At 40.7% G+C, this 11,440-nt stretch overlaps 1 protein-coding gene across 2 annotated transcripts in view; it reads left to right on the forward strand.

The window, feature by feature from the left end:
- LOC141076284 (tenascin-N-like) overlaps positions 1-11,230 on the forward strand; it is a 93,867-nt gene extending 82,637 nt beyond the window's left edge. For both annotated transcript variants that reach the window (XM_073563673.1, XM_073563672.1), the window contains exons 11-15: positions 67-218; positions 318-414; positions 2,237-2,401; positions 2,692-2,855; positions 9,855-11,230. In XM_073563673.1, the coding sequence (XP_073419774.1) occupies positions 67-218; positions 318-414; positions 2,237-2,401; positions 2,692-2,855; positions 9,855-9,941 (665 nt within the window). In that variant the 3' untranslated portion in view covers positions 9,942-11,230. The remainder of the gene's footprint in view (positions 1-66; positions 219-317; positions 415-2,236; positions 2,402-2,691; positions 2,856-9,854) is intronic.
- The last annotated feature ends 210 nt before the right edge of the window (positions 11,231-11,440 follow it).

The following is an 11,440-nucleotide window of genomic DNA, read 5'->3' on the forward strand; positions in this document are numbered from 1 at the left end:
TTACTATTACATATATTGGGAAAGTTACGGTATATTCATCTTATTCATCTCGCATTTCTCTTCCAGTGGCAATGGTAATTACATTCCCTCTGGATTGTTCCCAAGTCCGACTTGCCGGTAACAGAGTAAGTGGTGTGTACACCATCTACCCCGGAGGAGAGAACACACCAGGTGTCAGAGTGTATTGTGACCAGGATACAGATGGAGGTGGATGGACTGTAAGTGATCGATGAATTATTGTCTTCTGTATTTTTTTTTTATTCTCGAGTTTTTTCTACATTCATTCTGTCATTATGTTGTGTTTTTTCACCTTGTAGGTTTTCCAGAGAAGGACAAGTGGAAAGCTTGACTTTTACCAGCGCTGGAGGACATATGGAGAGGGATTTGGAGATCCCAGTGATGAATTCTGGCTTGGTATGTGAAACTGGTGAAATATGACAGTGTGAATATAAATGTATGCCTTTTGGAGTATATCTGTAGATATTCCATATACGGCTCAGGTGGGAATACCCTTTTATAAGTGAACCTGTCAGTACCTTTCTTCACATATTGGAGTAGAGGTATGGCTGTGTTTAGATGCTTGCCCTCTAATAAAAATGATACCTTTTTTAGAGATCCGATGTGCCAATCAAGAGAAATCTATTGTAAAATCCATATTCAAATCAGTCTGGAAGTGCAATGGGGGTGTCAGTGCACTTGGACTGATTATTTTAAATGCGCTGACACGCCCCGGTGCATTTCTAGTGTTATTTGCATATGAATTCTACCGTGGATATCTCATGACTGTCACATCGGATATCTAGAAATTGGATATAATTTTTAATGGGGGACAAGGACACAAGGACACGTGCTTATGCAGCCATACCACTGCTTCCATATAAAAAAACTTGCAGACAGATTCCCTTTAAAGGATGATTAGGAAACTGCCTTATGAGTGGTGCAATGTGTGAGAGGTCGCTGCACAGGTATTCAAATCACACCAGCGTGAGAATACTACGTGAGTACTGACACAGCCACGTTTGACATATACTGTATATATTCAATTAAGCAATCCTTCATTTTCTAAAAAAAAAAAAAAGAATATAAAAAAGAAGTACTATCGAAGTTGCCTTAATATTACTTTTCTAATTATACTACAGCTTCAAGTATACGTGGACTTATTGCTGCAGAATTTTCCGGTGCCCATTTTGTATCATGTGGTAATTTTGCTTCAGACTGTAAATTCCACTTAAAAGGTTTATCCAGAACTTTTTTTTTCCTATGGTCAAAAAATTAACAGGCCAGTAGTTGCTACCTACCTACCTGTTGTGCCTGACCCCAATATCTTCCGTCACAGACCACTCCTGCCGGCGATTCATCATCTTTCGCTGACATCACGTTGACAGAACTGTGGTTTCTTTTCCGCTCTGTTGACAGGACGTCACTGCTGATGTCATGTTAATTGACAGCTGGCTCTTCGCTGTCTAGCTGCAGGAGGCCGGCTGTCAAACTGCATGACGTCTGCAGCCGCGCCCCGTCGACAGAGCAGCCTGGAAGAGGAAGAGCTTCTCTATTGACATGGAGCAGCAGAATCTCCTGCAGGAGCGGTCAATGACTATTCCGTCCATGCGCCTGGTAGAACAATCAGGTAGTTGCCTTTGTTAGCAACTACCTGCCTGTTAAGCTATTATGCCCACACTAAAAACAAATTGTTCTAGATAAACCCTTTACTACATTGCTTTTAAGGGTTTATTTCATTTCGACAACGACTGAATCTAATCACTCATTTCCACTGCAGAGGCTACTACAGGAAAAATGTAGTATTACATGCATAAAATTGAGCAAAAAGATTTTGCAGGAGGCACCGTAAGGTCATAATCATAACAAGTGACCTTGACTTATGCCATGACACAACATGGTGGAGGCCTAGTAATCAGCAGAGTGCTACCTGAGCTAATTCAGGAGACCCTTGTCCTGCTGTCATGGAGTACTGATGTGAACGACGGACTAGGGTCCTGCAAATCTTTTGAATAGATTCTTCCTATGAATGGACGATTATGTAATAAATGGACAGGCCAAAGTGGGCACCACTCTTAATAAGGCACATGGCTAGAATTATTCTTGTGAGAATATCCCTTTTTACCCCATTTTGTTTCAACATTCATTGGTTCAGTGCAGTGAGAAAATCTAGCATGTAGACAAGAATGAACAATGCTATTTTTTTTTTAATATCAGCTATATTTGTACATCCGGGCAGGTCTGGATTGGCTTCATAAACTTACTAATAGTCCAGTGAAGTATGAGCTGCGTGTGGACCTCCGCGCCGGAGATGAGTCCGCCTACGCCGTTTACCGCACCTTCAATGTGGGTTCTTCTAGGGACAGATACAAACTGGTGGCTGATAACTACTCCGGCACAGCGGGTAAGATTGTCACTACTTCACATCCTTCTTAAAAATTCTAGAAAGTACAGAAGGAATTACAGGAAGACCTTAAAAGTTTTTTGGATTTAAAAAATGTATGAATTATGCAAAAAGGATTGTAAAAAAATGTATGGTGCATGTCACAACTGCAAACTAATTTAATAATTTTTGCCAATTTGCTCTTGACATTTTTGAAAGCTGGTTGGGATTTAGTAGGCTTAGATAGATTTATTATAATGCATTCTGATGTATTTGATGTTTTTTTATATAATTCTTTGTTGCTGTTTTAGGCGATGCTCTTAAATATCACAACGGATTGAAATTCACTACATGGGATAAGGATAATGATCTTGCCCTTACTAATTGTGCTCTGTCACATCGCGGTGCCTTCTGGTACAGGAACTGCCACCTTGCCAACCCTAATGGGCAGTATGGTGATAACAATCACAGCCAGGTATGAAAACATAAAAAGTCACAAGGTTTGGCTTTACTTACCGTATATAGGAAAGAAATTTAATTTAGGCTAGTCATTGATGCCATTTTTCCCAAAATTGTATTGACTAAGACCAGAGATTTGCTAGCCTGGATGGAACCAATGACATCTAGAATTTATTTCTCTTTAAACCATGGTTATCGATAATTTGATCAATGCCAAATATTTGGGTGGAAATTGAAGTTAAAGGGTTTATGCCCTTTGGACAATCCCTACTTATTAGAAGAGGGTCCCTTGAGTCTTGAGCTTTAATTTGTGGAGAAATCAAATAGTAAGTGTTCAATTTCCCTGCAGCACCTCCACAGGGCAAATTATGCCTTACACTCTGCTTGTGTAATCCAGGAAAGCATAGGTCCTCCAAAAACAGAGATAATTTTTGGGACTGCCTTCCATTCTGGCCTGAACACATCCTCTTTATTAACTCTGAATACCCTTGTAGGGTTTATGACAATTGGGTTTCTATATTTTTATAATTTATAAAAAAAATTGTAACATTTACCAAAAGTGTCTTACTTTTTAATCCTTGGACATCCAGTGTACATTAGAGCCATGCATTTCAATTGTTTATAACTAGAGTTGAGCAAATTTTTCAAAATTCGGTTCTGATCAGCGGCGAATATTGTTTTTGTAATATTCGACGAATGTCTTTGGAGTCACTAGGAGTAGAAATGAACGAATATGTACGGAACTGATCATCAAACATAAATTCGGCATGAATAGGGTACCAATATGGCATGAATATGGCAAATTCAGATTTGGCAACAGATTCCGAACATATTCACTTAACTCTACTTATAACCAGTCTTAAGCAGCACTCCGGCATTTTTTCTTATTTAGATAGTCTAGTCTTCTGCTGGTTGTTAGCTGCCGGATCTCTCCAGTGTTTGCGGTTCGAGCTGGAGGTCATGTCTCAATGCAAAGGCCCCGTTACACATAACGATGTCCCAGTGATCCCACCAACGATCCGACATGGATGGGATCGCTGGGACACAGTTAGGCTGATCGCTGGTGACCTGTCACATAGACAGACTCACCAGCGATCAGTACCAGCATGCACGCTGGTATCTAGGGTAAACAGCGGGTATCCAAGAGCTGCGCGGTTCTTAGATACCCGCTGTTTACCCTAGATGCCAGCATGCAGCGTCACTGATCGCTGGTCTCTTGCTGCCACACGCAGCGATGCGTGCTGGCCAGCAGAAGACCAATGATCAAAAGATGGCCCAGGACGATCCTGCACAATCAGAGATACCCGGCGGGGGGCCGGTCACTGATGGATGTCACACACAGCGAGATCGCTCGAGAGATCGCTGATGCGTCACAAACTCAGCGACCTCGCTAGCGATCTCGCTGTCTGTGACGGGGCCCTAAGTCTATGAGACCCATGGGAATCTAAACTCTGACTTCAGCTCAACGTGGCGGAATGGGACCGGAGCGGTGTCACTAACAGCACAAGATGGCGTCTGGTAAACATATTACTAAGGGCATGGAACATTCATTGATGAAACCACTCTGGGTTTGTAGTATATAAAACCCCTCTGGAGTGATGCTTTAAGAAATCTATAACAGCTATAGAAAATACCCTTATGACTCTTTAGGAGTCTGCTTCGGCTGTGTGGATGTGAAGAATATACCAAGCCAACAGATGTATACCATCTCAGGAGCACAATTACTCATTAATTAGGACACAGAGGAGTTAAGTTCATACCGATTTTTCATTATTACTTTTATCTTATTCACTCAACATCTGTCTCCTTCATCAATTATTGGCATTATTCAGTGGCCAAGGCATTGTTCTAGTTTAGGTAGGCGTTTGGGCGTCTGTGAACAGCTGGAAAAGTTAATAAGTTATTACCGTAGTTTGTGTATATAAATAGTTGTGTCATTTACTATTGCTTTTCTTAATTTTAGGGTATTGAATACATTACTTTAATAGGACATAGCTGGTGAAACTGAACCCTCAAAATAGCTTCTATTGAAAAGAGATGGCATATATTAGCAAAGAGCCCTCCATTAACCAATCAGAAGTGTTGAGCTTTGGGGTGAACTAAGATTATGTTCCCCTATTATGAATCATGAGGTTTCCAATTAATCAGTTGCCTGTTTTGGCTACTGGCAAAGATGAGAATGTAAAAGTGAAAATTGGCTCGGTTATGGGGTTGCCACTTGCCACCAATGACTGGGGGGCATAGTGTTTATTCTTCCTCCACACCTTTTCCATTACCCTGGGGCCAATTCTCCAGCCTTTCCTTTAATTATTGCACGGGATTTCACCACCCAGTAGCTTCCTCTTCAAGGGCCACATAGGTCATGGTATGTATGCCCTTAGCTCCTGAGCCAGTAGATCACAACTAGATTTAGCGCTGTATTTATGGTGTTGGTTGGAAACACATTTGCTAATCTGCTCATGGCAGGGAGCTAAAGCTGGAAATCAGGACAGGAAAACACATAAAGGTAATCTGTCAGCAGGTTTTTGCTATGTAATCTAAGGGTATGAGACACAGATTTCAAGAATGTGTCACGGATTAGGCTGTGTGCTGTTGTTTCAATATGATGAATGTTTTATCACCAGAAGATTGGCACTGCCTGGATTACATCTCACATGATCCCTGGTTCGACCAAGCACCCCAACTATGATAAGCAGCTTTCTGTCTATAGACAATGTACACAGAAAGCTGTGGTGTGGGCGGGGGCAGCTTTCTGAGCTCTGATACATGCTACATCTAAAATCTCTAATTGTGTTACAAATGCTGCACCCAGTAAACAAAGTGATACATCACTGGAATCAGGGTCCCGTTTCCTACATTATGCTGCTCTTAGATGAGGTAGCCAAAACCTGGTGACAGATTCCCTTTAAAGAGTAGCTAAACTTTTTTTAACTTAGTTATTGACCAGTCTTTGCAAAGAACCTTTGTAATATACTCCATTATGTTATCTTGCTTCTCTTAAACTGCTTGCTGAAATGACTGTTTCAACTGCTTTGTTCATACACTTAGAGTAGCTGTTTTGAACTCCAGGTCTAGTAAATCCCTACTTCAATGTGAGCTTCTCTGATCCCCTCTCAGATGCTCAGACAGGGAGAGTGTTTGTAAGTAGTGTCTGAGCAAAGGAAAATGGAGCAGAGAAGCACACACTGGAGTATGGATTTGCTAGACATGAAGTTCAAAACAGCTACTATAAGTCCATGAACAAGGCAGTTGAAATTGCACTTTTAGCATGAAAAGCATGCAAGATATCGTAGTGGAGTACATAACAAAGATTCATAACTTTGCAAGGACTGATCAATAATTTAATAAAAAAAAGTGTAGCCTAGAGGAACGCTTATCAGCGCTCGTAAAACTTGTAATCGCCCAATGAATGAGTAAAATGCTGTTCATCGGGTGATTTGATTTTTATGTGAAAATGATTGTTATCGGCAGCGTATTGTATAAAATGGTGTTGTGTTGCCGATAACATGCACTGCCCATGGTGACACAACTATCATATTAGCGATCATTTTGTCCCCATCACTGTTCCCCATCAATGTTCGTTGGCCAGTAAATGAACTCCAACAGCTTGAATATGGTCAATTGGTACTCATTACTGACCTGAAATCAGCCAGTATAAATGGGCCAAAACAATGCGTCTACAGGATGGGTGTGACATTGTAGCCTAGCATTCAGAAGAGCTGGGCTACAATGCTACACACAACCTGTGCACACGTGAGGGTGACAAGGGGCTAAGTTTTTTTTAGCCCTAAACAAATCCTTTAAAGAAAAGCTTTATATTTTGAGCAAAGATGGGGTGTGAAGGTGAAATTCAGCACAAGAGAGGAGGCGTGGGGGGGGGGCACTATGTTTATTGTGCAGCATAACCGAGGTATAGCCTTGTCAAAATCCAGTATAAAGGTCCCTATGAAGCATAAGAAGGCAGTTTTTTGAACGCTGCATTGTCGCCCCAATTACTTATTTTGCCCGGGATCTTCAGGTTACAGTATGCCTCTGGACTTTCCGGGGACTGTCTTAAATTTTCAAAAACAGCCCCTACAAATTAGGCCACACCCTTTTCCAAAAGGGTACATGTGCAAAAGTGGGTATCCCCATACAGTTTTGTTTGCTCCCAGGTGAGTCTTGGGGGGTGGAGCTTAAAGGGTTATTTACATCTCCAAGATCCTATCCCAATATGTAGTAGGTGTAATAATAATAATAATAGTAATAATAATACTGTTAATATTATTATTAATAACAGATACCTCCAATTAGAAATGTAATATAGTTCTTCTGATTAGGTATGTGCAGGGCATTGCAGTAGCTTAGGTATCCATGATTATGGCCACTAACCGCTAACTAACTGTCACTATTTGTGTGTTTGTAACCATGGATATCTAAGCTGCAATGCCCTGCACATGGGGTAAGTAACATAGATAATCAGAAGAACTGTACTACATTTCTAATTAGAGGTATTATTATTACACGTACTACATATTGGGATATGAACTTGGAGATGGGAATACTCCTTTAAACATCTATGTTTTATGAACTGAGATCTTGCTAAATATGCCTTTAATTGCTGCAGAATATTATTATAGAAGCTATGTTGGAGTTTGTTGGCTTTGTGGAATATGTATCATGGTTAGTTTACAGGTAGAGTTCACTATATGCCCAACAGGGTTTTTTCCATCACATTTCTACTTCATTGTATGGTTTCTCTAGAAATAACCCCTGATGTGTGAGATATTCATCCCTGGGAAGACGCACGACTCCTTGTTATGGTATATCACTCCAGAAAATGGCCCGGAATAGATTTGCTGTCACTTCTTCTTCCTTGTAAGGCTGCAAAAACAGTCAATGTAGGATCTGATCTCCATCAGAGACAATGGATGTTCTGCTGATTTTCAGGCATTTACATAATTTCACTGCTATTTCAGGATCTCTGCCAGAGCCATTAACATAATATACTTTACTTTAAAGACATATGAATTCAGACACTTTCCACTCCGCATCATGTCTCTGCTGCTGGAGAATTTCTGTAAAGAACAGAGATAATAGAATATTGTCCTTTCTAAATGCTGAAGTATTCACACAAATACTGCATTTATAGATAATTATGCTGGTTTTTGCTGCCCTTGATGCTCTCCATACTGTACTCGGGAAGACCCCCTGGACCTCCATTTCAAGGGGTGTTTCCCCTCTCCACAAGCACAATAGGGGAAACAAATGCTCGAATAATGATAATTATTGTGGTTTTTGCAGCAATTATCTCACTTCTTATCTGTGGCTAAATTGAGGATTATTGAGATTGAGTAGATACGATATGCGCATGGTGGTTTAAATCTGAGTGTATGTTGCTTAAAGTGGTTTTCCAGAAATTCTGAAAAGTGACGAGTACAGAATATTAAAAAAAAAAAAAAAGAAAGAAATGATCATTATTTCCTGCTTGAATCCTTTGCTGCTCTGGTGAACCTCGCAAGTCCAGCTGCGACAGTGTCCTGCCCAGGCTCGGACTGGCCCACAGGAGTTCAGGAGAATCCTCTGGTAGGCCGCACCTGTGAAGGAGTGGTAAAGAGTAGCGCCATTATACTGGATTCACAATTTGAACGAGGTATAATCTAATCATTCATTAAACAAGCTAGTCGAATTAATATTACATAGAAGCAAAAGTAAATTTGAGTACTAGGGTCAGGTTATTTTTGCAAACAGTGTGGCCCCGAGAATCAATGTTACTGGTGGGCCTTTGCCAACCCAAACTGACATTGGTCTTCTCTAGTGATGAGCGAACGTTATCTGAACAACACCATATCCGATCATGCTCGTGTTCTAACCGAGTGTCTTCGGCGTGCTCGTAAAATATGTTCGAGTCCCCGCGGTTGAATGTCTCGCATTTGGACTGTCATCAGTAAAAGAGCAGTCATCACTATAGAACGGGCAGGGACCACCAAAGTGGTAGTGCTTAAGTGGTGAGTGGCTGAATGGGTAAATAATGCTTGTTTCTTTCCTGGACTATGCAGCTTAAAAAAAAAAACCTCTTTAAAGGCTCATTCACACGTCAGCATTTGGTCAGTATTTTGCATTAGTGTTTGTATGCCAAAGCCAGGAATGGAACTTACCGAGAAAAAATATAATTGAAAGACTGACTCCTGTTCTTTGTTTTGGAGACACTCCTGGTTTTGGCATACAAATACTGATGAAATACTGATCAAACATACTGATGTGTGAATGAGGCCTAAAGGGAATCTATCAGTAGAATCAACCCTCCTAAGCCGTCTATATGGGCACGTAGGTCATAGAAAGGTGAATAACATGCTACCTTGATATCTGTCTTATTCTGGAGAAATCCACGTTTTTCTTAATATGTAAATGAGCTGTTAAGATCTATGGGCCGGACATAGATCTCCCTGAGAATCGGCCTCCAGAGCTTATTTTAAATAAAAGGTGTGAGACTTGTTGACCAGGAGACCAGACTGTCAGCCATTACGCGTTTCACCCTGTTAATGTCTCCTTTAATTTAAAACCTAAACCGCATGAAAAAAAGTATTAAACGATTTACTCCAAGCCTAAAATGGCTGATAACGGGGAAGAATAGACTAAATTCAATCACAACAAAAAATATACATGGGACAAAGCTTTGGTTAAAGCACCACTTAAACATTTTTTTGTTAATTTTTGAGCTGGAGTGGTGCTATTAATGTAAGCTCCCTACACTTAGTCTTGTACTTCTCAGCCGCTGTCTTCATCTTTCATCCGCCCCACTCCGGTCGGTCTCCAGCAGTTTGTGACCTGCCGGATCGTTCCTGTGTATGCTGAAGCAAGCAGAAGGTCATTTTTCAATGTAGGAAGGGAGGGGCTCTGGCGGGTGGGGGTATAATACTAGGTGCAGGGACCTTAGACTAGGAGCACCACTCCACTGCTGAAATAAAAGATTGGATTTTTTTTAAACTTTTCCGTGTAATGAATTTTTTTTCTAATATTCTGTTCTGTTTTCCAGGGAGTTAACTGGGAGCCTTGGAAAGGTCATGAATTCTCCATTCCATTCATAGAAATGAAGATGAGACCTCTAACCACATCTGCGTGATCAAACTAAGGAGGGAAATTCACTACAATATTCCATCTCTGAAGGGGCTGTATGAGATGAGAAAAACATGGCTGCTGTCTTCCAGAAAAAGCCCCATTCTTATCCATGGGTTGCATCTTGAATTACCACGCCACAGCAATACCCTACGTAGCCTTGACCAAGAATGGCGCTGTTTCCAGAAGAGAGCAGCCATTTTTTTTTTTAATCATTTAATTTAACCCTGTTAAAAGAATTTACTGGGTTTATATCAATAATTGTTAATCACTATACCAGTAAAAGATTATACAATTCTTAAATATATTTTATGTTTCAAATCTTTGCTGTCAGTGAATGAAAAAAAAAAACTCTTGTCGACATCTACAGGGTCTTAAATTTGTAAACTTGTAAACATTACACTTGTCCTGTTTTAACAGAGAAGTGGATACAGAACTCCAGATTGGTACATTGCAGCAAACTACAGAGGTATTTAGCTCATTTCAGAGCAGGACTATTTAGGTTCGGGTCTGCTGCTTTTGAATTTAATCAAGAGTGTTCTCCTTCACTGACGGCAAATAAATATATTGAAAATAGTGAGGAATTAAACATTAAGGTTACATTTCCATGATGAGTTTTTGGTGAGTTTTAGATGTTGCAGATTTGCTGCACCTTTTCTGTACCCGTTAAGTAAAATAGGTTACTTGCATTTTTTTTAAAATACGCTGCGTGAAAAACTCTTTGAGGGAATGTAGTCTATCGGGGTTGGCAGGAATTAAGAAAATGGCTAGCTAATAGTGTTAAAATGCTAATACTAATACTATTTTATCCCCTGCCACCCCAGTGTCATCGCCTAGGGGTTCCACGCCGGTCCCTGCAAATGCCGGTCCCTGCAAATTGCGAAGTGATGACGTCACATCCGTCAATCATGTGACCGCTGCATCTAATCACTGACCCCAGTGGTGACTTTTTACATGTACAGCACATCACTGGCGAACAAAGACTGAAAAGGGCCCCTGTGCTAGAACAAAATATAGGCCATTTTCAGTCCAAAAGAAGAAGGCACAATTCCACCTATTTTGAAGGTCGATGTGGCCCCCTTACCTCTCGGGACCCCTGCATAAGTTACACCAATGATATGTCCACCCTTACATCATATGGGGTCACTGATTGGCTGCAGTGGTCCTGGACGTGATGTCATTACGGTAAAACCAGCAGGGTTTAATAGTGAGATAAGTAATGATTATTTTAGTATTTTAACATCTTTTTTTTTTTTTTTATAAATCTCAGACAACTTCTTTAAGGCTGTGTGCCCACGATGCGATTTTTAAACGTTTTTGCCGCGATTTTCAGCGCGAAAACGCTGCGAAAACGTTTAAAAATCGTGTACAGAACGCCCCCCATGCATTCCTATGGTATTCCGCACATGCTGTGCTAATGCTGTGCTTTTTTCCGCGGCAGAAACGCATCGCGGAAAAAATCGCAGCATGGTCATTCTTTTGTGCGGAATCGCAAAGAATTGCCGT

This window comes from Dendrobates tinctorius, unplaced genomic scaffold (genome assembly GCF_039654945.1).
Source record: "Dendrobates tinctorius isolate UK_male_01 unplaced genomic scaffold, ASM3965494v1 ptg000396l, whole genome shotgun sequence".
NCBI classification, from domain to species: domain Eukaryota; kingdom Metazoa; phylum Chordata; class Amphibia; order Anura; family Dendrobatidae; genus Dendrobates; species Dendrobates tinctorius.